The sequence below is a fragment of the Anopheles stephensi genome, chromosome 3, assembly GCF_013141755.1.
Source record: "Anopheles stephensi strain Indian chromosome 3, UCI_ANSTEP_V1.0, whole genome shotgun sequence".
Taxonomy (NCBI): domain Eukaryota; kingdom Metazoa; phylum Arthropoda; class Insecta; order Diptera; family Culicidae; genus Anopheles; species Anopheles stephensi.
In genome coordinates, this window is record NC_050203.1 from 86,070,359 (window position 1) to 86,098,051 (window position 27,693).

The following is a 27,693-nucleotide window of genomic DNA, read 5'->3' on the forward strand; positions in this document are numbered from 1 at the left end:
TCGATCATCTGCAATGCAAATAGTCCAGCGATGTGAAGCAAAACAGCAAAAAGATCGTGTTCGAATCGTTCGAACTAGCAAGGCAACGGATTTCGCCCACAGTTGCGAATTCGCCCCCCACCGTCATGCTTTCTCGCTCGCACCAACACATACCGCGTACTGTTCCACTCTCGCTCTCGCCAGCAAAACGCAAGAGAAAGAAAATGGGAAAAAATGCAAATGGCGGTCGTTGTTATTGTTCGATTGTAACAAACGTACTGAATTTTCGCTAAATGCAAACTTTCCACGTACAGTGCAACCCGTAAACGAGTGAACTATGTTTATTTGGCATCTGGCGATCGTGTTTTCGTTATTGTTTGGCGGCAACTGAGCGTGCAAAGTGGATATTTGTCGTCGCAAAAAGTGTGTCACCCTCGGCTTCTCGGCTGAGCAAGGCTCAAATGGGTAAGAAAGTGGTGTACAACCGTACCACCAGCGAGACATCGTCGTCGGGGGCCATCCGAGCAAAAACGGGGTGCCCAGCTCGGTGTTTCGGGTTGAGCCGTGTATGTGGGGTTTCTTTTTCCTTTCCTGTGGCCTGAATCGTGTTCGAGTTGAAGCCTTTTTCACGTACGCTGGTGCGTACGTATGTGGTGAAGCCAGTGTGTGTGCGTGCATGTGTGTGAACGATGAAGACCCGGGGTCGGTCTCCCGACGGGAGAAAAGCGGGATAACTTCCGTCCGTCCGTTAAGCGTTCCAAGGAAGGGGATGGGGGTGGTGTCCACCTTTTTGTGCTCTCCCGCAGGGTGTACGGGGCCAGAGGGCAATTGGTGTCCGGGTGAAAAGTGAATCCGAGGTTTCATGCTGTACGTGTGTGGGGTAGTTCTAGGTGCTTAAGTGCCTCGCATTCGTTAAATCGGTTGTGTTTAAGAGGTGCGTTTACGTGTGTGGTGGTGGTGAAGTGTGTATTTGACAGTGAGGAAACGAAGAAGAAGAAAAAATCGAATGATTCGATAGAAATTCGATGGCCTTCCAGCAATTGATTGCTCTACTCCACGCCTGAATCTATGCAACGCTCCGGATGCGACCTCCACTCACCCCAAGGGGTCGCATTTTCATTCAAAATCTCGAAAACGGAAATCGAAGCAACCTGGAATTGAATAGCTTGAAGAAGAAGAAGAGCTGGAGTTTTTTTTCGTGTTTCGTGTCGTGACCGTTTCTCTCTTTCTGTCGCTCTTTTTGATGAATGATGTGTTGCGTATGTGTTTGTGCACTGGAGCTAGACGTTGGTGTGCTGTTCGTCTGCGTGTGTGTGTGTGTATAAAAAACGCGCGCACACATGTGTATGCGTGTATGTTTTGTTGATTCGTTTGGTCGCATGTGTGAGTGTGTGTGTGTGCGTGCTTGTAGTTGCCATCCTCTTCGTTCGATGATGTTTATATAGTACACACTGTACAGGAGTGTGTTGGTAGTGGTGGGTCGGTGCGTGGATGCGGCGGTTCTCGCTCAAAACTTTACCCACATTGCTATAGAGAGTCGTGCGTGCTTGCCTTTGCGTGCGTGTCGCGTGAAACGCGTATGGGAAGAAAATCAACGTTGCCAAACAATGCAAATCTGTGATTGCCGAGAATTTTGGTACACGTAAATCTATTCCCTAGTGGGATCAGGAACGGTGCCAAAAAGGGGAAATGCATTTTTGCTGGTCAAACACGACACTGTGTGAGCATCATATCGTTTGTAAATGAATTGAGTTGATTTCTATGCAAATGCCTGTGTGTGTGCGTGTAAAAGAGCGAGAAGGAAATAGAGAGCTCGTTGTGTCGATTGGGGGAGTTCGCGCTGCTTGTTCATGTCGCTATACTAATGCAAACACACTCCTACATAGTGAAGCAAGAATTTAGTCGGGGTTTGCTAGCTGCTGCCTGTCCAAAACATACGGTAGTAGTCGCGCATACCGAAGGAAAACTGTGCCTACTTCACACGTAAACATCGTGGGCAGAAAATGAAGGAAAATGTGCTTGCTGGCATCGAAGTAAGCTATCGTTCTCGATTTTCCGCGTCGAGTAACCAGTCAAAGCAAGCGTTTTTTCTCCTCCACCGAAGAATAGTGTCGAGTGTGTGTGCTGCTGCTTCTGCTGTGCCCGCTTGGAGCTAGTGTGTGTTATTGCTTGTGTTTGCATGTGTATTGTGTGTCGTGTGTGAGGAAAAAAAAGTTTCCAAAAAGGCACAGGAAAATGCGAGCGTAGTTTGTGTTTCCTTTCTACGCATTGGTGTGTACGGTGGCTGGGAGAGCAGTGAAAGAAACGACGAAGAAGAAATGGAAATAATTTTATATCAAAAGTACCGTTTACGGGAAACGCGACCCAAGCCTATGGAGAATAACTTGAAAAACAGGAAATCTTCCAGGCACTGATTATGGAGCGGTTTTGCACCGTATGTGCAGATGTGTAATGCGTGCAAGAGTGTGTGTACGTGCGCGCGCGCGTATGCGTGTGTGTGTGGGTTAAAGCGTGTAAGAGCCATCTATGTGTGTGTGTGTGCATTTGTGTGAAAACGAACCGAACGAAAAAAAGAGATCCGTGTGGTCAAATATTGGATGGACAGTTGAGTGAAACAGAGAAAGAGAAAGAATGCAAGAGTGAGAGCGCAGATTTGTTGGCCTTCAGTTTCATAGCAGGTTGAGTCGAGCGCGTGTGTGTGTGCGTGTATCCGTCTCAGTCACTCTTGAACGAAAGGAATATATTTCCTTTCCTGTCATAGTTTAAAATCAAAATGGCTGCTTCTCACATTTTGGTCTGGTGCGAGTCTGGGTTTGGATTCTAGTGTTTCTTGCCTGCTTGCGGAACAGAATTTATGCTGCACGGGGGGATTAGAACTTCACGAAACTAAATATTTGGAGAAGAACGGATAGAGCTAGAATTGATGAGTTGCAAGCGTGGAATTGTGTAGTGGATTTTGGATTCTGGATTACATAATTACGATGCCGCGCGATAGTCTCAAAAGTCAAGAGGATTTTAAGAGCATCAATTTACCTACAAGCATTGGCAACATATTTCTATTATATGACATATTATTACACTACCAGAGTTTCATAAATTGGCTCATAGCTTGCATTAGCAATTGTAATTTTGCTTAAACAAAACCGATTCGGTAGAAATCGTCGTCCTTAAACGATATGACAATTTATTTTTCCTACGCATATGTTGCTCTCTTTCTTTTTGCACACATACAGCCCCCTACAAACACACTCGGAGATGATGCTAGACCCTTATTTCTCTCTCTCTTGTTTTGTTATGCGTATGTCGTGTGGTAGTGCCCCCGTTGACAGGTAACATGACACATTGTGCACCACCAACACTATGTAACTATGTTCCATGCTGAGTTAGCCATGGCCTGCTGGAAAAGGAGACGCAAGATGTGCGTGTATGATACGCGACAAGGAGCGCCACCGAGGCAGGCCCAGGAGTGTTTGCCTTCGTCTGCTTCTGTGGACGCGTATCCATCCAAACCTGCTCCCCTTGAGACCGGTTTGCGAAGAGAGAAACGTCAGATTGGTTTACGTGCCGTCGTAGCGGATTTTTTTTATGTTAGTTTTTTCATATGGAACGCCAGGATGGTTCCAACACATCCTTTTGTTAGGTGCGTTCGGCAGCTTTCGTTGTTAGAAAAGTATTTTTATAAAGATGTCTCGAATTCCCGCCTTTACGGAACAGAGAGATTGTAAAACACTGTCGGGGAACGAAGTTGCCCGTTGGTGTGATGTAGGCGCGCACGCCTTTCTTTTGATAAGAGAGAAGCATAAAGCGCGCTAGAGCAAGAAGGCACTATCGATGCGGTGAGAGCGAGCGAGCGAATAGCTGTGGGTGAGCATTTCTAAATCCCGCGTGTAATTGAACCGCCTGCTGATGATGATGATGGTGTGTGATATGAGCGAAAAAGTAGCACCATAATTACGATTTGTTTACGATCAATTGTGTGTTTCAATTGTTGACGGCTGTTACATTGCGTGATACACATTGTGAGCGATTGTCGCATTTTTAGGTTAAGATTTTCCCACTAAGGACTTGTCAACGGTTAAAAGAAGATTTGAAGGAATTTAAAATACGCTACCGGCTAGGTGGCAACAAAGACTTCTCAGAGTCCTCAGACAATTAACGTAATCATAACATTTTAGACTACGGTAAAACATGACACGACAACAGCATCAATTGGTCCACCATATTAATTGAGCAATAGCGGCATCACATTTCATTCGGACCGTCTTGCCCGTTCACGGAAGAGATTTATTTGCCTGGGAGTAATTTCATCCAAGGGTGGCATTTATAAGCTGACCAAAACCTATCGAGATTGTATAGCCTATTCTCGAATTGATGTCGACGTCGATTGTCCGAAGTTGCTGTTGTTGCGCATCCTTAGCAGAAAACCGCTGTAAAACTGTTACAATCGATCGGTGCAACAGGTTGTATCGGTACTGCACAGAACCATCTCGAACGGAAGTGTAAATAGTAATAAGAATGCGCATGATGGTTTTAGCAGCATAGCCATTGAACCACTCATTGAGCCATTCTTACGAGATCGCTGCAAGCGAACCTGCGTTAGAGTATATCAAAAGTTCAGTAAATGTCAAAGGTTGGAGGGTCAGCAAGAAGTTCGTCGTTTTAAAATAATCAAGACCCCATGGCTTTTCGTTCCGGCGTATCGCTTTTGATGCGATAGCAGGGACTATTAACATCGACCAGCATACAAACACACACACATGCAAGTTCGTAAACTCCACTGACCACGACGGATTGTAAATATCCTCAAGGGGGTTTTATAAAAAAAAATGTATATTAAAAAAAAATTGTCCCTTTATCAGAGGTTGCTCAAAAACAACGAATCTGACGTTCGTATTACCCACAGCGGGATTGATGCTTATTTGATTTGCTTTGTGTTATTTCATTAATTACCACAGAATGGCGGCCGATAGTGACGGTGATCAACAGAAACGGACAAACAGTAGTAGTAGCAAGCTTAGAAATGCCGGAACCAATGGAAACCGAAACAAAAGCTGCAATAACAACAAAATCAACAGTAAAAGTGTCAGTGAAGAAAAGCAAACCAATCCTAGCACACTGAAGGCGGTTGTCATATGCGAAGGAAATTTGCACGATCCTGACTTTCCGACACGGCTCGAAAGCTTGGTGGAAAGTCTAGCAACGCTCGTAGAGGAAAAACAAACGGACGATGGCAGCAAGGAGAAGCAGGACAGCGGCGGCAAGCTTACGGTCGATAAGGTACGTGTGTGTGTGTGATGTTGTTGGAGGACAGTAATACGAGAGGTATTTACTAATTGTGACGCTTTTTGGATGGCAGGTTGAACCGTGGAACAGTGTGCGAGTTACACTGTCGATACCGAAGGAGGCTGCAATACGATTACGGCGACTTGCTGCCGAAGGTAACAGTGCGCTGCGGGCCCTTGGCATCCTGTCCGTACAGCTGGAAGGAGAAACGGTACTGTCGTTGCGGTTAGCCGGTCAGCAGGAAATTGTTTTGCGGACGGGTTAGTATCACCGAACCGGTTGAAACGTTCGTAGGATTGCTTGCTAATTGTACTGTCCGGTGTTTTCTTGTAGATAACTCAACGCTCGATGGTGCGGTTGCCGGGAGCAGTAGTGGAGTTGGAGCTGGTGGTTTGGGCGAATTAACGCGGGTACTGTCCCAGCAACAGCAACAGCATCAAGCTGTTGCTGGCTTACATCACCAAACTCAATCCCATTCTACTACGGGGTTACATCAACCTCAAGGCGTCTATGTCCAGTCAATACCGCCGCCGCCACAACAACAGCAGCAGCACCACCAACAACAACAACAACACCTTCTTCACCTGCAACAACAGCACCATCTCCAGCTACACCACCAGCAGCAACAGCAGCAGTTGCTGCACCATACAGCGGATGGTACTCCTGGTCCCAGCACCTCCAAGATCGGCCACTCGAATCTGCCGAAAACTCTCAGCAATGGTCCTCTGCCACTGGAAACCACCGTCGGCGTTAGCAGTGGCGGAGGCACTGGTGGGCCAGCCGTTATGTTCAAATCACCCAACACAATCTGCCCGATGGACGGCAAGGTTCCCGCCCATGTGCCAAATGTGGTTGACGCCTGCGAGTATCCCTTCGAAAGCATGACACAGGCAAGGGTGATACAGCGGCGCGAGAACACGCTCGGATTGGGTGGCAGCAGCGGCGGTAGTGGTGTAGCGGTAACGGCCGGTCCCTCCCTAGCCACGGTTTCCGGTGTCGGCGTTGGCACGCTGGCTAAGCAACCATCCAATGGTCCGTTTGCCGTGGCGACCGCCAATCCAATCCAAACACCCCCACCACCATATCAATCCGCGGTTGGCGCCGGAAGCGTTTTAGTGAAGGATAATGCCGTCGTACCATCTTCGGCGGCTGCGGCGGCGGCGGCGGTTCAAGTGGGCACTGCTGGCAACAATGTGGCCATGTCCAGTCCTTTGTTGGTGAATTTGTTGCAAAATGAAAACAACCCGCAGCAACAGCAAACTGTTTCACCGCAACAGCAACAGCAGCAGCAATTAATGCGTGGCGTCGTAGGTCAACCTATCCTCAAGCAGGAATTGTTGATAGCCAGTGGCGGTGCGACGGGGATCGGTGGTGGAGCAGGTGTGGTGAAAGGTGGAGTCATTCCAAACATGCCGCAGTCGGCAGTGCCAACTACGGCTGCACTGTTGACGCAGCAGCAGCAGAGTGTTGTTGCTGGTGGTAGTTCGGTGTCGAACGTGATGAGTGACAATGATCCGAGTGCGCACGGTGTTGTTATGGGAGGTGGAAACCTTAAGAGTGTTAGCGCTGTTGTAAACCAGCAAGCGGGTGTGAATCAGCAACAGAATATAGTGCATCATCCAGTGATTGGTGGCGCGGCACCGACGATGGTCACGTCCATGGTTTCGGGACGAGCAACGGCAGTGTCGGCCGTTGCTCAGCAGCAGCAACAGTTGACCTTAGTGAATAGTAGTAGCCCATTGCGTGGATCTGCTGCGTCCACGACAGTGCCGGGTGTGTCGAGCGCGATGCTCAGTAGTGCTAGTGGTGTGAATAGAATTAACAATCTGACTCCAGCGGCGGTAACGACGACGGTCCTACCACCAGCGAACAACAGTAATGACAGTAACGGTAACAATCAGAGTGCGTTGAGTGTGTCGCCTTCTTCTCTAGTAACTCCACCATTGTCAGTGCCTTCAAATAGTAGCAGCAGCGTCAACGCCGCCTCCGCTACCATGAACACGATTAAGCTGCAACGATACAGTCTCGTGCCGGGTGGACCGCCTACCAGCGGTGTAGGAGTGGCTATGGGCTTGGGTCCCGGCATAAGGGCTCCCCAGCAGCTGCATCAACAGCTCGGCGCCACAAACAGCATTCGAGCACCTGTGATGGGTCCGTCGCACAGCCATCCTCAGGTAATGCGGCCACCCGCCTCTCCGGCGACGTTCCAGCTGCAGGACCAACTGCAAATGCAGCAACCACAACATTCCCAGCAACTGAATCGTTTTCCGATTCAACAACAACAGCAACACCAGCAACAGCTACCGTTTCGACAGCCAAATCCAATGCCACTACCGCCTCAGCAGCAGCAGCAGCAGCAGCAGCAACAGTTGCAACAACAGGGTCAGCAACCGGTTGTTGGATATACTCAACGATGGCCGACGCTGCCAATGGATTCGGCCACCAAGTCGGGATACCAGGAGTTTGCACGCTTTCAGATGCAGTACAATCTCAGTCAGCAGCAATTGAATAAGCCCAGCAGCAGTACGGCCGTTCTGGGTCCGATCGATGGAACAACAATCGCGTCAGCAACTGGGTCGACGAATGTTGGTTCCGATCCGCTGGAACTAGGCAACTGTCTGGTGGATCTGCCAGATTTAGCGAAAAATGATCTGGACTCGTTACTACCAAGCGATCTGGACAGTAGCGCATTTCTCGACACGAAGCTGGAAGATCTAGACGAGCTGGATCTGATGGATCATCATCAACAACAGCAGCTTGGTACAGCTACGGGTGATATGGCAACGGCCACCGGCACACTTCTCGGTGGCGCGGCCGGCAACAACAGCTCGTTAGTGTCGGGTCTCTCCGTTGGAATGCCCGGCATGGTGGGATCATCGGGCGTCGCTACATTGACCGATGCACAAACGCGCGAACGTCGATGGAAGGCGCAACTGTTGATCAATCCACTTACGGGCGAGCTGGAAGAAACGCAGGTGGAAGACCATGGCACCGAAGAGGCGGAAAAGGACGGAAAGCTGGGAAGGATCAACGCCGTTCGCACGAACGATTTCCCACCGGAAGTACCGAATTCATTGTACTCGGACGAGGATACGACTGGCAGTGCTGGAGGGCTATCTTCTTCGCGGTTCTTCTCCGATGCGAGCGATTCGGATCGTCCTTCACCGCTGGCTGGGTTGGCAGGCGCGGAGGGCATCCCTTCCACGGGTGTCCCGTCAACGTCTATTGCTACTGGCGGCATTTCTATGCCACAGGCGACGGCCGCGGGTGGTACTCCAGGCAAACCCGGCAAGGTGAAGAAGGAACGCGCGAAACCAGTCAAAGGCAAGGACAAGCAGAAGGCAGCAATATCGTCCAAGGACAAAACGAAAGAAAGGGTAAAAGCGTCGCTAAAGGCAGTCGTTAAGCAAAAGGCAAAAGTGCTTGCCACGCCCGTGCTGCTGGTGGATGGAACCTTCGGACCTGGTGATTCGCCGAGCAAAAATGGAACCGAACTGAAGCTTCGACTAAAGCTAGAAAAACCCGAATCTGTGGCAGTGCGTGCGGGAGGTGCAGGAATGGGCGCGTTGTCAACCGTTGCGACACCTGCTCCAGTTGACAGGTTAACTCCGGACAGTGACGGAGCTGCTTTGTTGACATCCTTGCAGCTCAATCCTGCTACATCGCAGCAGTCTCATCAGACGCTTGTTGGTACCTCAGTGTCTGCTACAGCCAGTGCCGATGCGGGAAATATCACCATCTCCAGCAATGTTGCCACTACATCTGTTTCCTCACTTGTTGCTGGTAATAGCACAAACAGTATCGGCGGTCCTGTAGGGCAACCTTCTTCTAGCGCATCAGGTTCGGAAGAGCTGCGAGTGCCACCGCTACACATCAGCTTACGGGGGAAGAATTCTGTGGTGATAAAGAATTCCCGCAAAGATCGTAAGAAAAGTCAAAGCGGTGGTGAAGAGGACAGTAGTGACGGCGGCGGTGGGCTAGCGAAACGGTCCTCCACCGGCAAACGTAATCCAATCGAGCTGAACGCTCCCGCATCATCCCCACCTGCTTATCACAATCATATTGGAACGTCCGAGACGGGGACTGACGCAGGATGTGATACACTGCTTGGCTCATCTCAGAAGCGCCCAGCAAGCATGGAAGGAACGAGTGACAGTGGTTCGGGAACCACCGGCTCCACGAGCCACTATCCGAACGGGTACGTTTGCCCGGAAAAGAAACGAAGGCTCAGTAATGGTGGTAGTGCCGTGAGCTTAACTGCTGCCGGTGCCATTGCGCCACAAGGCACACTGCCTAACGCGATGAGCAGTAGCACTGCGGCAGAAGCAATGACCACCCCCAGCACCGTCACCACCAGTGTGCAGGAAATAAATGATATCTACGAATCGATCGTGACGACCAGCGTCAGTGGACCGATCGGTTCGACCAACGTCGGTACAGTATCTCCTCCTACGTCTAATTTGCTCCAGTCGGCTGCAAAAAACTGCAAGAGCTCCGGTGCGAACAATGCTAACAGCAACAACAGTAACAACAGTGGAGGCAACAACATCAACAATAACAATATCAACATTAACAATAATGGTGGCAGTTATGGTAGTAAGGGCCAGAAGAACCTGGTCGTTAAAGCAACGTTGGTGGATGTCGGGAGTGCCGGGGGGAGCACGGGAACAATCGCTGCCCAAGTGACGGCTGACGCGACGGACGCGAGTAGTAGAGGCGAGCGTGTCGCGGCGACAACAACCTTAGCAGTAGCATCGTCAACATCACCTTCATCTTCAGTAAATTCCATTACTACTACCGACACCAGTTCCATCATCACCAAAACCTCCACCACAACCACACCAACATCTACCTCAAGTGAGAGATCCTCCCTGAACGTGGACAGTCAAACGCGCGGCGAGGAGCAAACACAGCAAGAAAACACGAACACCATCCTACATCACGATCGTCAGCATCACCAACACCATCAACAACAACAACAACAACACCATCATCCGGATCAGTTGCAGGAGGAGCACCATAGTAGTAGTAGCAATAATAATAATAATCGACCACCGGAGCAACTGCTTGCGGACGAACCATCATCGCTTCAGGACGATGGAGGGAAAGAGAAAAGCAAAACCGACAGTACAGAAGGAGCAACAGCCGATGCGGAAAAGGGATCATTGCCTCACTCTCCCGCGACAGGAGCAACACTGTCAGCGACGGCGGTGGCGGCGGCGGCGGCGTCGTCGTCGAGTGCAGCGATCGTCGGCGTAAATCATCATCTGCTCGGGCATGCGAATGTCCGAGGTTCACCAGGATCTCAGGCACAAGGCGAGGACAGTGGCATCGAGTCGATGGATGCGCTGTCGGAGAAAAGTCCCCACCAACTCTCCACGCACAGTCCGCAGGGTTCGCACAGTAGTAGCAGCAGCAGCAGCAGCAGCAGCAGCAGTAGCAGTGGTAGTGGTAATGGAGGGTCTGCTGCCGTCGGCAGCGGCAACAGTAGCAGTAGTACAAACGCGAGTAATAACCTTGATGGAAAGCAAACATCCTCGGGCAAGATTCATGCCGAAGGAAATGGAAGTAATAGCGGTGAGGTAGATAAAAGCACACCCGAAAACCAAAAAACAACTCCATTGCTGGAAACGAACCTCGAGGACTATAACGACATAGAGGCAGCACTGGCAAAGATGGAAGGTTTGAATGACCTTGCGGCCGTGATTAGCTGCGGTGGAGATGGAGCTGACGCAAAGCTAAACGGAGATCATTCCATACATCTGAAACCTTCCAGTGATATGCTCGATCATCATCAACACAATCATCACGACGATGTGCTGGAGAATGTGCTGGACCAGACGACGAACCTGCGGAAGATCCTCGACATGGATGACCTAGAAGAGGAACGAAAGCAGCAGAGTATTATTGAGAAGGACGTCGACGCCTCCACACACACCAAACAAGTCACTCGGCAAGCGGAGCACGACGCACAGAAGCAGCAGCAACAGCAGCAACAACAGCAGCAGCATAAACAGCAACAACAGCAGCAGGAATCGGGCACGACGGGCAAGAAGAAGGCCGTGGAAAAGCGTGCAAAGGTTTCGTCTGTTGCCGCCGATAGAGAAAAGCAGAAACTAAAGGAGCTTGTCGGCAACAACAACCAGCCGGAAGAGGGGCGCAAACTATTACTGCCCGCACTCGATTCGAAAGCGCTTGAAGGTATTGCAGATACAAGCGGTGACGTAGCCAACGTTCCACCACCGGCTAACGATGAATGCTGCAACCATAGTAAAGATATCCCTAAAAGTGTGAAAAGCGAATGTGATAGTAAGGTAATAGAGTTAGTGGACGATAAGCAACACCTAGTTAAGTCTGATCCCGACGAGGCTATCGTTAGTAGTGTAAAGAAGAGTTTAAGAAAATCTTCTGACGAACGGCAGTCAGTTACCACCACCACGGCTAACACACAAGCTGCGGTTGTTGTTGCAGCTGCTGCTACAGTTGCTTCTGTTACTGTGAAGCACGAGCCGTCACCAGCACCACGCACTCCACCAGCAACATTGAAGGTGGAACCGGAAAGTCCCGGGGAGCACATCGATTTGAAACCACGCCACGAGCAACCTCCTCTGTACAGCTATTCCAGTGAAAAGGCGCGCGAACGCCGGACGGCTGCGGCGGCCAGTGATGGCAGCCAGTCCCAGGCGGGGAACGGCGTTGTTGCGAGATCGCGACGAAACTCTTCCGTGGCATCATCGTCGGCAGAGGGAAATGATGCCAATGTGACGGTGGACTCTGAAAACGAGTCATCGAGCAAAGCGAAAACACCGGCGAACAGTGCCGTTGAGCAGGATACACCAGCTACACGAACTGCTGCGAAAGCCGGGAATGAGCAATCGCCAACGTCTGAACAGCAACAACAGCAGGGGAAAGAGATATTGACACAACTGTCGATAGAAATTCCATCCCATTCGGACAGTGGCGAGCATCGAATAAGGACACGTGCCTCGAGCAAACTGGAGAGTCCTCTCGAACTTCCACCAAAGCAGAGCCCTTCCGCTTTGCATGAGTTGCACGGGTCTGTTGCAGCCGGAGCAAACAGTGGCTCCAACACACCGGCGGGCCCTCCAATATCTGCATCATCGAAGAATGGAGCTACGACAACAACGGTGGGCAATGTGAAATCGAATGCAGGAAGTAGTGCGTCTGCTGGCAATTCTGCTCCAACAACATCCAACACGGGTGCCGGAAACGATCGCCAGAGTCCAAAATCGGGCTCAATTGCTACACGGCCCGGAGCTGCTGCCAACAAACGAAAACGACAGGGATCGGAAAGTTCGAATCAATCTGGCGTTAGCGACGATGTGCCGACACGTGCCAAGAAATCCCGTAAGGCGACGACGGTTTCTGCCGCAGCTGCGTCCTCCGACGCGGCTACGACAGCTCTATCAGATACACCATCGAAGCCCGCATTACGAAGATCCGCCGAAAGCTCGCTCACCAAGGGTCGCGTCTCGAGAAAAACGGCTGCAGCAGCTGCTGCGGCGGCTGCTGTTGCTGCTGCCGCCGCCAGCACCCCAACAACAACAACAACAACAACAGCAGTAACGCCACCAACAGTAACGATTGTTGCCGATTCATCGGATAGCGACGAACCTTTGATAGAAATCGCGGGTAAAGCTCGACATTCTAAACTAACCTCCAAAATCAGCTCAACTTCTAGTACTACTAGCAATGCAACAACAGCTACTACTACTACTACTACTACAACTATTACTACTTCCACTACTACCATACAATCTTTTACCGCTACTTCTTCTATTACTACTTCTACTCTCACCTCTGCTACTACCGCTACTACTGCTACCACGACCATCAATACTATTCGCAACAATACCACCACTGTCAACAACAACAATACTTCGACTACAAATTCTGCTTCATCTTCCTCAACCTCGTGTAAAACCTTAGCCGCCGCTGCTACTTCCGGCGAGAAAAATGCCGTGTCCGCCACGATCGCATCCCTGCAAGGTGCCAGCGAAAGCGTGCCGTCGTCGGTCGGTGGTGGTGGTGAGAAAGAAAAATCGCTTCGCAATCATCCAACCAAGAGTGGCGTCAAGCAGTCGTCTTCCGTAGCATCATCATCGTCGCCAGATCAATTGCCGAGTTCCGGATCAGTCGCATCTGCCACCACGGTTAGCAGCGGTGGTACTGTTGCTGGCAGTAATGGTCCTACGAGCAACGCGCATGCATCACCCGACAGTGACAGCCGACAGACGGCGGCGGTTCCGGCCCCTGCCACAAATGTGACGGTTGCATCAGCTGGTACCGATGAGAAAATCAGCACACGGCGCAGTGTCCGCATGACCTCTTCGACACTGTCTACGGCGGCCATGAACAACAAGGCAAAGGCGGCTGCCAATGCATTACTGTTGCAGAACACCACAACGCCGACGTCAACGCCAACTACCGCTACAACCAACCACAACCTCGACAGTAACCATCACGGAAACGCCACCGGCCATAGCAACCATGTCACTGTGAACGATGTTGCAGCAGGAGGCGGTGGTTCACCCGTCGCTTCGGCCGGTGCAGGAGGTGGTAATGTTGTAGCTGTCGGTCAGGGTGGTAATGGTGGATCTCTGGCTGCTACGAGTGCTACGCTGGCATCATCCGGTGGAGCCAACGGTAATCACACCAACGCTAGCAGCAAGGTAGCAAATCACGTGAATCACCATCATCATCACCACGTTAGCAGTGGTCTGAAAGGAGCCGGATCATCGGTTGGTGTGGATGGTAAAACGGCCGCCCTGGCAAATGCTGCTAGTGGTGGTGGTACTGCGACACCAGCAATTGAAAACAATTCCGTGACGGAACTGCGCCGAAAAACGAGGAGTGCAGGTACGATAGCCGATTATTCTTTGGGTTTGTTGGAGAGTCCGATCGACCAAATTTATTTTTAACAGGTTGCCTAAAAGAGATTCATTTTGGTGGGCTTTTTTAGTCAACATTAAACCTTTGGCTGCACTGTTTAATAGGACCTCCTAAAGGACGCTCCAAATTCGCATAATTTAAAAATTCTCATCCCTTGTGGACGCATGTCTGCAATACGGAGCGAATGAATGAAGTTGATGATTTCCTTTTTCATACTTTCTCACCTTCCAGCTGGCCTTGAAGTGACCGTTACTGAGGGGCGTCGGAGAAGGATCTCACGAGACAGTAAGTGACCAATAGCTTGCGCCTCAGCCGTTAGTGACGATGACAATTACTATCGGCGTAGGCCTGAAGGTAGCATAAACGATTCTTCCAACCTCTGCGTTGATGACCATCATCGTAACACTCCGGTGACCAGTTCCGCTAACCGAGCCGAGTCGGACTCTTCACCGGAAAGCTTTGTTGTGGTGGAAAGTGAAGACGGTGCGGAAAATGGAGTGTACTACAGCCACCCGGACACCGCGAACGGCGATGATCGCAACGATAATGATGACGGAATCTGGCATGTCAGTAAGAAGAACTTACACAATGTTGTCGACATACTGCATACAGCTGAGACGCAAACACCGCCACGACGCAAGCAAACGGTGTTGAAGCGGTCGTCCATCAAACGGCCATCGGAAAATGGGTCGTCGTTGGTGAGTGGAGGTGGCGCTTCCTCCACCTCGGCGACGATTCGCGGTGACACAAGTGTTGTTGGTCCAGGTGACCGAACTAAAGCGCCATCGGCAACAACGGCAGCAGCGACAACAGAAGCCGGCGTTGGTGGCAACAACGATCTTGACGATGATTCGTATGCGAGCGAAATCATTCTCACCACCAACAGTGACTGTAGTTTGGATGAGTTTGTGTCCTCGGATGACGACAGCAATCTGGAGATATCGGTGGTAACTATTTCCTTGTATTGAACCTGAACCAGGGAGGATAGAACGAATGACTGGGCGTATCGGGAGGGGGGTAGAGACAAAACTTTTATTTTGCTTCAAGGGATGGGATCGAGTTTCCATACCGCTTTTGTTGTCAGAGCTCTAGTGCGTTTTTAAGTGTGATTCCGGACTTTATTTTGATGTGACAATTTTTGACAAATTTTCCTGTTTTTTTAACTTGCTCTTTGTGAATCCTGTTCTGTTCTCAGTGTGTCATTCTGGTTTGGACCCTTTCTATATGTATATTTATATTTTTCGTGTGTTATGAGAAATTTTGAAAATTTTATTTTCATTCAGGGAAAAGTATTAGTGAAGGTCCTTTTCCTCATCAGGGAAACATTAACAATTTTGAGCGAAGCCGCGCCTTGCAGTACATCTTACAAACGAAATTTAATACAACATTGGCTAGCGTATGCAATGGGCGCAACATGCTTACACATAAGAATGCTGTTGTCTAAAAAAGTGTCTTATATCTAACAGGTAGTGGATAAGAATCAAGAGAGAGAGAGAGAAAGAGAGCGAGTGTGTAAAGTGTTTATTTTCAGAAGGTCCACAAAAAATGAGCAAAAACCAAGAACCAAGCTAGAAAAGTACGCGGCAACAGATGGATTTTTTGTTTGTGTTTTTTATGAGAATTGCTCGTTAATGTGTTTAAGTACCTGGTTTTGCTTTGGCAATACACTGCAGTAAAGGTTGATTGTGAGAGCTTTACTTTCCAGGATGATGGAAATCTCGTTGTATTTAATTTGTCCTTCCGGGCTTGCTATTACACACGGTATTTGGAATAATCTGTCTTTAGTAGCACGAAACCCCTCTACATTTTGATCTCAAGGATTTGTCTTGTTTTTGTATTTGTTATGGCTTTGTTTAGCAACACTAACAAGCAAACACAAACCCACACACATTACACACAGAACAAACAGGAGAAGAAATATTTTGCGGAATCACACACTCTCCGTACTGTGTAAAGAGGGAAGGAATGGGCAGGTGTTCATTCCTCCGTTGCAGAATCACACACACACACAGTAAGGTACGCGCGTTGCACTGTTGCTAAACATTATAAACAAAACTAATCACTCGAATCGTTTGTCATTATACGAACATGTGCAATAAATAAAATCCCTCGCTAAGGGGGTTTATTCGGCTAACCGCCACGCAACACACGGATGAGGTACGAGAACTTTGTTTGAAACGAGTGCCGTTTTCCAGAACAAAATGTCTCAATGCTGTGTGGAAAGTGGTCGAAGTTAGGGAAGAAAAGTGTCGGAACAAGCGGGAGGAAAGGATTCGTAGGAAGAGAAGAAATACAAATAAGAAGTAATAAGAGTAAAACACACCTACACCCAAATATACACACACACACACACACGTCCACAATTCTAGTACACAGACACAGAAAGACCGCAGCAACACCACGAGATATGCTTGCTTTTAGTGCACAGTTTAAGAAGCGGATTTTATAGAACGATGATAGTTTAAAATAATTTATCCGTATTATGTTTAGTTGAATGCGAATGTGTGTCTGTGTGTGCGTGCGTTGAGTGCGTTTAAACGCGAAAGCAGATGTAGAGTTAGTTGGCGATTTCGTCGGTGCATCGGAGTTAGTCAACCGCAGTCAGTCAGCAAGTCAGTCTAGATGAAAAGCGCGCTAGTGATCAAGGATCGTTCTGATGTACGGTGTATGACGATGAAAGACAATGACAGGAGAGGAGAGCGAGAGAGAGAGAGAAAGCGAAATAGAAAGGGGATTTATATATATATGGGGCGGTATTGCTATTGAATGCAGGAATGCTGCAGAGCTTAACATTTGATTGTATATATAGAAATTATTATGACGTATAGGTGCACAGCAACACACGTAATATTGAAGATATCCGTACCTAAGGATGGACACTGAGTTTTCCACCAACCCTTTCTTCCCCGTTCTACGTTTAGTGATCAGTATACATACACAAACACCCGGACAAATAGGCAGACCAGATAGACACATACAAGCGGGCTTCATAACACGCGTGTCCTACTACTCTAAACCATTCGTTCACAACAGAACAGAAGGCCGACAGTATCTACGCCCGTGCACATTTGTATAGTATGTTGCAAGTAGAGAAGTCCGAGACACACACACACACAGATACCCAGACGTACGTACGCACTTACCCAGATCCGTTTAATATATGACATGTGGTTAGGCGCCGTATAGGGAAGATAATAAGTAGGTTTATTCACTTAGTTAAGGAGCTGCGTTCGCAGGATTTTCCTCGATTGATCGTACTGTGTTTTGTTCCGGTCGCTGCTTATTACACATACACACACATACACACATTTTCTCGATTGTGGATCTTGTGCTGCTTGCCAGTACACTGATCGTGTGTGGAGACTTCTCTGCTAGGCGCAAGACTTTATTCGCCAAGGCCAGCTAGTACCGCTTGAGGAGCGGCATGGCGAATGTAGTGCTCTCTATATATTTTAACCCGTTCCGAGTGAATGGTTGGTTTGGAGGTAGGCTTCCGATGGTTTGTTTACACAGAAAGGCACTGCTTCTTTGAAAGATTTCTGTGCGTGTGTTTTTTTTTATGTTAGCCCACGGCTGGTAAGATCGGACCAAAAACCAAGAGCATTAAACAATTCCCGGTTGAGTTGTAGGATTTAGCTAGGTGATGGATGAAAGTTGCCCCCACTATACTGTTTGTGTAGAGACAGCCCCTAATATCAACGGTACACCAGTTTGAAAGCCTGTGAAGAGAAAGAGCATAGGTAGTGGCATCCCAGATTGTTGATCGTGTAGTGTTGGGCGCTGGTTTTCATTGAAGTTTTATGTTGCTTGTAAAATATAGGTTTTCTTTGCCATACACAGCGCACACCAAACTCTCTCGTGAAGCAATACAGCTCTTTTTAGCATACCTCAGACAGGGCAGAAGGACCGGGAAATGTGGAAGCTAACGTATGGTGCAAGGCTGATGGCTGATGTATATGCCGAAATTAACATTCACAAGAGAGGGAAAAAACACACACATTAGCACCGCTCCCACAACACCCCCAACGAAAAGGATAATCTAAACACACGGTTTGTGCATATTTATGTATGCGATAAGTAAAATCGAAAAGGACCTGCAAACCGAAAAACACGAAGCGACGAATGGTAAATAAGCAACACAAGCAACCTTGTATTGTAAGTATGATAATACAAACGGTACCGTACACAGCAGATAGCCTAGAAGCGATAGAAGATGAGCAAGGAACTGCAAGCAGTGCAAGTAAGTCCCCCGTGAAAAGTACGTACACTCTCTCGGATACAAAACCATACGACACATTCACGCATCCCCGTTTTTCCCTTAAAATCCACTTCCCCTGCCACCTTCTCCAAAAGAAAATCAGCAAGTGAAAGTAAAGAAAAAACATTGTAATATTTGTAGATTTGTTTGTGAACAGGTTGATAATCTAAGCTCTATACATATAAATATTGTTGAATAGATATATCATACAATTGTGTTAAAAAAGAAAACGGAAAAGTTGTTTTATTTTACGAAGAAACAAAACAAAAAATACACGAAAGTACACAAAACCTGCTGGATAATAATGAGTAAAACAAACGGAAATAAATGAATAATGAAACAAAACCGCCGAACTGCTGGACTTCCGGTCGGCACGTGTTGGTGTAGTGAATTTCCGAAAGAACAAATTTGTGATATCAGGGAAAGTTTAGTCAAATAGGACTTGTAGATTAGAAAGAGTGGTAAAATATGCTTCGTGGATGTTGAATTGTATCGAACTAAAACAAGTTTAAGAAAATCCGTTTTAAATGGGTGTTCCAGATTGATATGTTTCACCCCCGACACAGGGTGACTCGCATAAAAGTCAACGAAACGTCATTTCTGCTGTCAGTTCGAGTGGACCGTCTGCACTACCGCTGTGCGAACTCAGCGATGCAAACAAAGCGAGAAAACGTTTTGGGAAGAGTGCAAAAAGGAGAAAAACTCACAGCAAAGCAATATCGATGATAGTGTACAGTAACGCGTATCGTGAAAGTTTACACGAAAATAGTTCCCAGAACATGGTTCTATTATTGTAGCGTGGACTTTTGCAGCTACGTACATTCGGAACGTGTCAGTGTGCGTACGGTACAGCCAGCAAGTGAAGGAAGCTACCATAGAGTATCGAGAGAAATTGATCATCGTCCGTGGCATAAGCCAAACAACGTCGACGATATCAGCAGGGCTTTCGTCGTGAAACCGTTTCCCAACCGAGCGAAACAAGCGAAAAATGAGGTAATTCGTGTGTGCGCACCGCAATGAAAAACAACCTTTTTGCGTGCAGATGGTTGGAAAGGGATCGAAACTAGCAAGAGGCAGTGGCGAAGAATTGCAGTGTGTATGTGAATTTTCTGATGCATCTTCAGGATTGTAAACATATGGTAAACCGAATGCACTGTTTACGATGCACCTCGAAAAGCTAATCTAATTACACATCTATCCTCCGGAGTGAAATCATCGATCGAGCTGTTTGTCAATCGATTTTGGCCAGCTCCGAGGAGTTCCTTCCTCCGGAACGCGGTACTGCCACTTCGCCTGATAACTCTGGGCGAAAGAAAAAAAAAAAACTATTCCGACTTGCTCGCAACACAAAGCAGCGTATGGGGGAAGATGCAGTCAGCTAATTATGCGATTAGTAGGCCAGAAAACCTCCAACGCAGAAAGGAAATGTGGAGCAGCGCAGACTGATTACTGTGAGTGCGTCGAGGGAAAGGCGTCTCATTGGCTGATGCTGCCTCCCGAGGGGATTTTTCTCATTCCATCGAAAGCGAGCCACTGCTGGTACCCCCCGGTAGACAGGCCCCGAGAACGGACTGGATAGAAAGTTTTGGCCATACGTGGTCGTTACGCACGTTTTCGATCGGTTTCGGCAAGGCATTTTGCTGCTTGTTACGGTCACGCATACAGCAGGATGGTCGATGGCTACATATGATAAAGCACGTTCCGTGTGTGTGCCTTTTTATCTACACCACATAAGCATTGTTCTGGTCACATTTACGTCACCGTTTCCATGGTTTCCCGTCGTTCTTCTCGTTGCAGAAAATGTTTGACCGTCCGAGATGTCGCGACTGGAGTCCACTATCGACGCAGCAGCTACGGTTGCGCAGCTTAATACAAATTTCCGGACACAACATTACCCTAGCAGCAGCGGCACCGGATCGTGTTGCCCCAGCCGAAGGAAGATCGAAATGTACCGTTTACTTTACGCTTCATCAGACGCCTCATTCCGCCCCGTTTTACACGAGTGAAAAGCTTGACCTGCACCGGAACGTACTGTGGGCGGAAATCGATTGCCCAGCCACGATCAAATCCTCCCTGCGGAGTGTGTGTGTGCGCGTGTGGGAACACATGGGTAGCGGTGGTGAGGGTGAGCTGCTGGTTGCTTCCGGAACGACGCAAGTGCCTCACGAGAACGACCATGGCGATGAGAATCTTCCAGCAAACACCGATCGGCTGCTGTTTGCATGGGGTGTATATTTTTCCGGGCTGGTGCCGCTGGCACGACGGAACGAAAAGCGTCTCCGGCCGAATACGCTCGTGTTTCAGCTGCATGGTGGATATTTCACGTCGGCCGCCTGCATACTCGAACCGGAAGAACAGCGACCGATGGCGGCAGTTACGGGCGTGACGGATGGCACGATACCAAAAACAGCGACACACTCACCCTCGGCAACGATTCCAATAATTGGCGGTGGTGTTGGTGGTCGGCGTGGTGGCCGCGAGAACAACGTCTTACACTGTGATACTAGCAATAATTCCTCCCCATTGGCGTCCGGGCCTCATCTTTCCTACCAGACGCCATCTTCCGCTTCGCCGAACCAGTGGACCTTCCCGAACGGTGGCGCTTCGTCGCTGCTGCTGGGTGGTGTGGAAGGCCGTCTCGACAAGCTATCTGTGTCGCCCGTGGTCAGCAATGGTGGAAGCAGCACAGGAACCGGGTTTCCGCATGCGCGATCCGCCAGCCCGTCCACACCGATCAGCTGGACGGAACCGTTCGAGACGAGCCTAAAGTTGCGCTACCTTGTGATGGAATTTCTTACCGGGGAGGTTCGCCCAAGCTACGATGTAACGCGCCTGCTAGCGATACAGGAACGGCAAAGGCGGATCCGGTATGAAGCTGACAGCGCGAAAACACTCACGGAACGTATCTGCATGAAGAGTGCCTACTGTCTAAATATGGAACTGTTTAGCAGCAAGCATCTAGTGTACCGGACCGGGGCGAATCAAGGCCGGACGGGTGGTATGGGCAAGCAGCTGAGCAAACTGCTCTACCAGGAGCGTGAACCGATCGATCCAGCCGTGTTGTTGCGCGGCCAGGAACTAAGGCGGCAGATCGAGCGGGCTCGGTTTCGCTGTCGGTTGTTGGCGCAGGAACGAGACCGGATTTGTGGCGGTATGCAGCAGCTACGCAATCGGCTAAATGTGGCCTGTGATACTAATATTGAGCGAGAGTCGGCACTAATGGAGCGGTATCGGACGTACGGAAAGGAGAAGGAACTGCTATACCAGCAGAAGATGGCATACGCGAGCCAGAAAGACAGTGTGCGGGAGGTTTGCGGGAAGATGTTGCAGGTCCGCCATCGGTTGTTGAGAGAATTGAATGAGATTTATTATATCAAATCGGTAAGGCTTACTAAGCGAGAAGATTGCACGGATTGCTTACAACTGCTTTTTCCTTCTCATTGCAGACGAATCAAGGCATCTACACGATTAACGATGTACCGTTGCCGAATGCGGAGTCGTATACCGACTCGACGCCGGCACTGGCCCTGAGCGTTGCCCTCGGTTTCGTTGCTCACGCTGTGATGATGTGTTCCTCGTTCTTAGATATTCCCTTACGGTACGTTTCACAGCTAATCTTCGCCATTTGCATTTGTTCTACCCGATTCTTTTCATTTTCTTACTGTAGAAACCCCATTAAGTACGATGGTTCCCGGTCGAAGATAGTGGACCACATTAAGCTCCTACCGACGATGGATCGAGAGTAAGTCGGGCAGCAGTTGCAAAATTCGCTCAAGCTTAACCTTGTTCATAATAACCTTGTGTCTCCATTTATTTTTAGCTTTCCTTTGCATTGTCGCTCGGGCCCAGCACCGAACGCACTCCTCTACGGCGTGTACCTGTTGAATCAGAACATTTCACAGCTAAAGCATCAGCTTTCGCTAAGCCGTGGCGATCCACGGGCCACACTCGTCAACCTGCTGGACATTCTCACGATCCCGGGAATCGGTGGTTCCCTGCCAAACCGTACCCTTGAAGAACCGTTTCAAATGCTACCCGCTTCCATGTACGGTTCGTCGTCTGTCGATTTAAAGATGTCGCCCGGATTTGTTTCTATTCCGACTGCCGGCAGTAGCAGCGGAAGCAGCAGCAGTGGGTCTTTTCTTCGGGAAAGCCCGTCTTGTAGTAATAGGTAGGGTAAGATCGACCAATTTGCCCATCCACTGCGCTGAATCATCATCGAGAGCATTATTTTCTTGTAGAATATCCCGTTCGGTTGATAACTACACGGACCGGTTTCAGGATCGACGGCAGCAGATGCAAAAACAGTACCGGCATCATTCGTTGCAGCAGCAGGCAAAGTATTCGAACAGTAGCGGTGGCATTAATGCGGTGGCCGATCAGAAACCGCACCATCAACACCACCATCATCATCCACAGCGACGCAGTTGTGGCAATAGTACGTTCTCTTCGGATCCGATCCTAGCTCAAAGCGTCCCATTACAGCGACCGTACGACTTTGATGGTGGTAAAAAGTTCTAGTTTCCATTTTCCCACACCAATTGCAAACAATTTCCCCGCGCGTGTAATTTAAAGTGTAACAAAAGGCCGAAACGCCGCCCTAAGAATATTGTTATCTTTTTTTTCTTCCTTTCTCTCAATCGTTTTGTTTTGTTTGCTTTTGTTTCGTTTCGAGTTTTAATTTAATATTTATTGGAGTATATACATACGCACTACCGGGGGTTTCAGCTATGAATCTGGTAGAAACAGGAGAGTGGAAATAGCAATAACGTGAAAGCAGTAAGAAAGCAAAAACAGTTGGAAACGGTAACAGAAAATAAACGAATCAAGTTCACATTTTCATTGGGGGTAAGCAAAAGAAAAACATTTGAAATAAGGATTTTAAATAAGATTCAGGAAGAGTCTATCACAAGCAACAGGGATGTTTTGTTTGCGATTGTGGCGTTTCTTGAGACGCGCCTGTCTCCTTGATGAACTTTTCAACTACAAGCAGTATAAACGCATCGCAACATAAACAAACCCAGATGACAGTTCTCGTTCAGTACACAAAGCAAAACGATCGTAAACAACACAGGGAGCAACGCACAGAACATGTTGTTCCGACGGCATAAATCTCGCTTAATTTAGCATTCACGCAACTGTTTTGCACATAGTTTTCTAATTTACTAAAAAGTGTTGCTATTGCGCAGTGAAACCTCCACCATGAACGTATCAGACCTGACGGATATTGCGCTCCAAATAATGGGGTACAAGATGTTCGACCGGAACGGTGTCCCCATCGACTCGCTGGACGATATGATCGTCAAATATCAAGCCAACAAAGATGACCACTCCGCATCCGCAAAGGGCAAAGGCACGAAACGAAAGTCGACCAACACACCGGCCAGCAGTCAGGAACATTTCGTCAGCCAGTTTGGCCTGCCGGACTTTGATAACCTGCTCGAGAATCCCAAGCATTACGTGGAAATGCAAATGCTCACATTCGCACAGCAGCAGCAGGATCGCCTGATAGTGCTACGCACGGAAGATGATAGCATGTTCAAAGCGTCGCTCAAATCGGTGCGAACAGCCATCGGGAAGAAGATCGCAAAGGATAAGCCAACGCTGATGGCTAAAATGAACAAAATTTTCACCGCGATGAACCAGGCGGATGAAGCGGAGTTACTATCGCGAACGAAATGTGAGTCCCACTTCACGCTTCTTCCCCATTTGAATAGATATATAATGTTTTCTTGTTGTCCGCCAGACGATTTGGAAGTTTGCGAACACATCGTGCTGAAGCAAGGCATACTGTTGCGCGAGTTTAACACACTGCTACAGCTGCTGAAACGCATTATGGAGGATCTGGCCGGCAATTATGAAAATTTCGATTTTGCCTACTACCTGGTACAAAAGCTGAGCGAACAGATGTAAGTCCACTTTTCCATTTTTTTTCGGCACAAATCACACTGCTTCACGCTTATTTACAATCAAAAGACGTCTTTATTGAGGTGCAAAACGTAAAATCCTTTCTCCTTTTACTTGGGCCAACTCACCTCTCTCACACACACACACACAACTCACCTTCGTATTAGTTTACATCGATTGCTTCGATCGCTTTATTTTCTTCTATTAAATAATTCACAAAACATTTTACACCACTGTAAACGCTGCTACCGTGTGCGTTTGAATTTTACAAGTATTTGTGTGAGTGTGCAATTAACACATGTAACTATCAACTAACGCCATTTGTTGTTTGTTTGCCCTTTTCTTTCTTTCTTTTTGTCATGTTTTCTTTGCCGATTTTTTTTTTGTTGCTGCTGTTTTCGTTGCTAGTTGGCAAATAGTATGTAAATTTCTATAAGTAACTTTCTTAACGCTTTTTCTCTTTCGCACCACAGTAAAACCCCGAACGATTGAACTCGATTCCTGTTCCGCTGTCTGGCGGAGATTGGGTGTCCAAAACGTGGTGTCCAAACGCTCGTGATCATCAGATAGGTTTTAATAAACTGCTGCATCTCTCTCACTCTTGTCGAACTCCCCGATAAGATGCAAATCTAGTTTCCTTCTCTCTCTCTCGCTCTCTGTCTCCCTGGGCTGGTACGTTTAATATTCCGAACCGATTGCTTCCTCTTCTTTGTATAGCTGCATTCGTTTTTGAAACGCTTCCTTCTCGGCCCCACGTGGTTGAGCGGGTTTACGCAAGCACCAAATCGCCCCCGTGGTTTATCACAAATTCCGGTAATAATACTTTGGTCGTCGTCCGCGAACAACATCCGGCTTACAACGCTACGACTACTACTTGATCGTGTTGTAAATGTTGTCCTCGATCGGACTAGAAACGGCCGACGAGCAGCGACTGCTGGTGTTGCTGTTGCAGCTGCTGCCGTTGCTGGTATTGGTGTGGTTCGTGGTGGTCGTAGAAGTACCGGCCGGATTTAGGCACACCGACCCGGCACCCGCAACACTATCGCACGGCGGTACGTTGATGCGTATGCTAACGAACCGTTTTTCCGGTTTCGCTGCTGGAGCTGGTACAGACGCTGACACCGCCGGCACAGCGGTGGCTTCGGTACAAATTTCCGCGTAAATGCTCTCGGCCGGTACGGAGCTAGCGTCGTCCCGATCGGAATCACCCGTCTGCAGGACGATTGAATCTCGCACACTGCTGTACGGCAAATCGTCCAGAATCGTCCGTTGGCTTACGGCCGGTTGCGATGGTAGAGGCTCCCGGAGCGAAACCGTCTTCGTCGGACGCTTCTCCTCCTTCACCTCGCCAACCTCATCATCACAAACACGGTTCATGTAGCGCAGATCCTCGAACGACAGCACCACCTCGTCGTGGCTGGCAGCTGCACTGTTTCGGAAGCGATTCTTGAGCGCGCTCTTCTTGCTGGCCGGAAGCTCGCTTGATCGATTACCACCACCACCATTGCCGGCGAGATGAAGCAACTGCTGAATGCTGGACGATGATTTGCTGTACTGTTTCGTCTTTACGTGGAACTCGCTGTAAAGCTTCTGCGTCATGAACGATTGTTGGTTGGTGCTGTGACGCAGCGGGAAGAAGATCGTATCCCCCAGCTCGGATGCGGTCAGTTCGCTCGCCTGATCATCGTCATCGTCGTCGGCGTTGCGGATCGTTTCATCACCGCCGGAACCGTGATGGCCGGGTGGTACCAGGTCCGGTTTGCTCTTCTGTTCGATGTGCTGCAGAGAGAGACACTTTTCGCGTGCACCGACACTAGCGACCGACGATGCAGGATCGTGGCTGACGATCGTACCGTCGTCAAACGCACTGATCCGATCGGTGCTGGCAGCACGCGAGGAAAGCGAAAGCATTCCCAACGTCCCGAACCGTTCCTGGATCAGCTTCGACATGTCCCGGTAACGGTCGAGACTGGTTCGCTTGTCCCACTCATCGTCCGCCGAGACGGATTCGTTCGCACTCGACCGATTCCCGAACCCTCGGAACCATTTAGACGTGGAAGAGGATGTGGCCCCAGCCGGCGTCGTTGTCGAGTGGCCCTTGCTTTTCCCGCTCGGCGATGCAAACACCTTCATCTTCTCGCTCCGGTAGCTGGGAATCGGGAGCGAGTGTGGCTCGTGGTTTGTGGCACCATCCGACGACGATCGGCCACCAAGCGTGGACCGTTCGTCCACCAGACTGTGGTGGTGGTGGTGGTGTTGGTGGTAAGGGGTGGAGTGGTGGTGATGGTCATCGAGCTCTCGGCCGCCGCCGCCGCCACCACCACCGCATTCGAGACTTTCCAGATCATTTTTACTTAAAAATATGATGGAATCTTCCTTCTCGTGGCCGGATCCGCCGTTTCGATCGTGTCCACCGCTGGAACCACCACCACCGAAAAGCCGCCCGAACCGTCGCAGGACGTCAGATCCACCTCCCTTTGATTCGTGCTTCCCTCCACCACCACCGCCACCGCCACCGCTGCCACTCGATCCAAGCGAACTTGGGCCGGTAGTTGTCGTTGTGTTTGACGTCATCGTGAGGGATGACTGTTGCTGCTGCTGCTGCTGCTGTCCTACGGAAATAGCCGTCATTTGCTGTAGTTCGATCGCGTTCGTTTCGTGGTCAACTACACGCAGGAAGTTGTCACAGTTGAACTGGCAGAACTTGAGCACGGTCTGGACGTTCGCGTTCAGGAACATGTGCTGCTCGTTCTCGAATCCCATCGTACACTTGGCAAACTTCATCTGGGGCGTCAGGTGGAGCTTGGTTAGGGTGAGAGTCGTCGTCAAGTGTTGCTCGTCTAGTGGGCACGCAATCAGGAAGTTCTCCTCACTGATCTTCGCGATCGTGACGTACTCTGGAGGAGAGGGAAGAGAATTTGAGATAAGATTTGCTTGAACAGCGCGAGAGTTCTGCTGCGAGTTCGTACCAGGTACGGCGGAGGAGTGGGCTCCCGTCTGCGGCGAGATGAGCTTCAGGTTCAGCGGAAGACACGGCTCCGACTGCATGATGAACCCGATCCGATGCACACAATCCCTGCTCAGTTGTTTCGGTTTTCGGTGCTGTTGCTGCTGCTGCTGTTGATGGGTCTGGTGGTTCTGCTGGTTCTGTTGGGACGTCTGATTACCACCGTTTGTCCCCACGCTGCTGCTGCTCGTATTGTTCCCATTGAGGCTGTGCAGTTGGTGATGGTTACCAAAGTTGGTGTACTTCTGAAGCACCGGGGCACTGTGCTGCTCTATCTCGTAGAACTTGCCTTTGGCGGACAGCGACACGTAGTAGATCTATCATACGGGAGAGAGAGAGAGGGGGA

At 49.2% G+C, this 27,693-nt stretch overlaps 4 protein-coding genes across 13 annotated transcripts in view; 3 read left to right on the forward strand and 1 right to left on the reverse strand.

Annotated features, from left to right (window-relative positions):
- The first annotated feature begins 198 nt into the window (after positions 1-198).
- Positions 199-18,663, forward strand: LOC118513909 (serine-rich adhesin for platelets-like). 7 transcript variants are annotated; one of them, XM_036060250.1, is made up of 6 exons: positions 1,748-2,012; positions 4,935-5,256; positions 5,336-5,522; positions 5,596-12,915; positions 13,213-14,142; positions 14,407-18,663. In XM_036060250.1, exons 1-6 carry the CDS (start codon positions 1,993-1,995, stop codon positions 14,466-14,468), a joined length of 8,841 nt encoding a protein of 2,946 aa, XP_035916143.1. In that variant the 5' UTR covers positions 1,748-1,992; the 3' UTR covers positions 14,469-18,663. The 7 variants fall into 7 exon arrangements, with proteins under 7 accessions (XP_035916140.1, XP_035916139.1, XP_035916141.1 ...); XM_036060251.1 differs by having other exon boundaries at positions 5,596-6,959; positions 7,605-14,142; XM_036060247.1 differs by lacking the exon at positions 1,748-2,012 and adding an exon at positions 199-444 and having other exon boundaries at positions 5,596-14,142.
- Positions 18,664-19,046: 383 nt separating this feature from the next.
- On the forward strand, positions 19,047-23,073 carry LOC118513920 (UV radiation resistance-associated gene protein). 2 transcript variants are annotated; one of them, XM_036060284.1, is made up of 6 exons: positions 19,047-19,426; positions 20,231-21,814; positions 21,880-22,031; positions 22,101-22,175; positions 22,254-22,609; positions 22,675-23,073. In XM_036060284.1, the coding sequence occupies exons 2-5, from the start codon at positions 20,234-20,236 to the stop codon at positions 22,606-22,608; spliced, it is 2,163 nt and encodes a 720-aa protein (XP_035916177.1). In that variant the 5' UTR covers positions 19,047-19,426; positions 20,231-20,233; the 3' UTR covers position 22,609; positions 22,675-23,073. The 2 variants fall into 2 exon arrangements, with proteins under 2 accessions (XP_035916177.1, XP_035916176.1); XM_036060283.1 differs by having other exon boundaries at positions 19,051-19,426; positions 22,254-22,604.
- Positions 23,074-23,449: 376 nt separating this feature from the next.
- On the forward strand, positions 23,450-24,972 carry LOC118513975. The gene is made up of 3 exons (XM_036060400.1): positions 23,450-24,113; positions 24,180-24,342; positions 24,814-24,972. The coding sequence occupies exons 1-3, from the start codon at positions 23,636-23,638 to the stop codon at positions 24,830-24,832; spliced, it is 660 nt and encodes a 219-aa protein (XP_035916293.1). The 5' UTR covers positions 23,450-23,635; the 3' UTR covers positions 24,833-24,972.
- LOC118513918 overlaps positions 24,498-27,693 on the reverse strand; it is a 67,809-nt gene continuing 64,613 nt past the window's right edge. For all 3 annotated transcript variants that reach the window (XM_036060280.1, XM_036060279.1, XM_036060278.1), the window contains 2 exons: positions 27,310-27,664; positions 24,498-27,237 (listed from right to left, as the gene is read on the reverse strand). In XM_036060280.1, the coding sequence (XP_035916173.1) occupies positions 25,211-27,237; positions 27,310-27,664 (2,382 nt within the window). In that variant the 3' untranslated portion in view covers positions 24,498-25,210. The remainder of the gene's footprint in view (positions 27,238-27,309; positions 27,665-27,693) is intronic.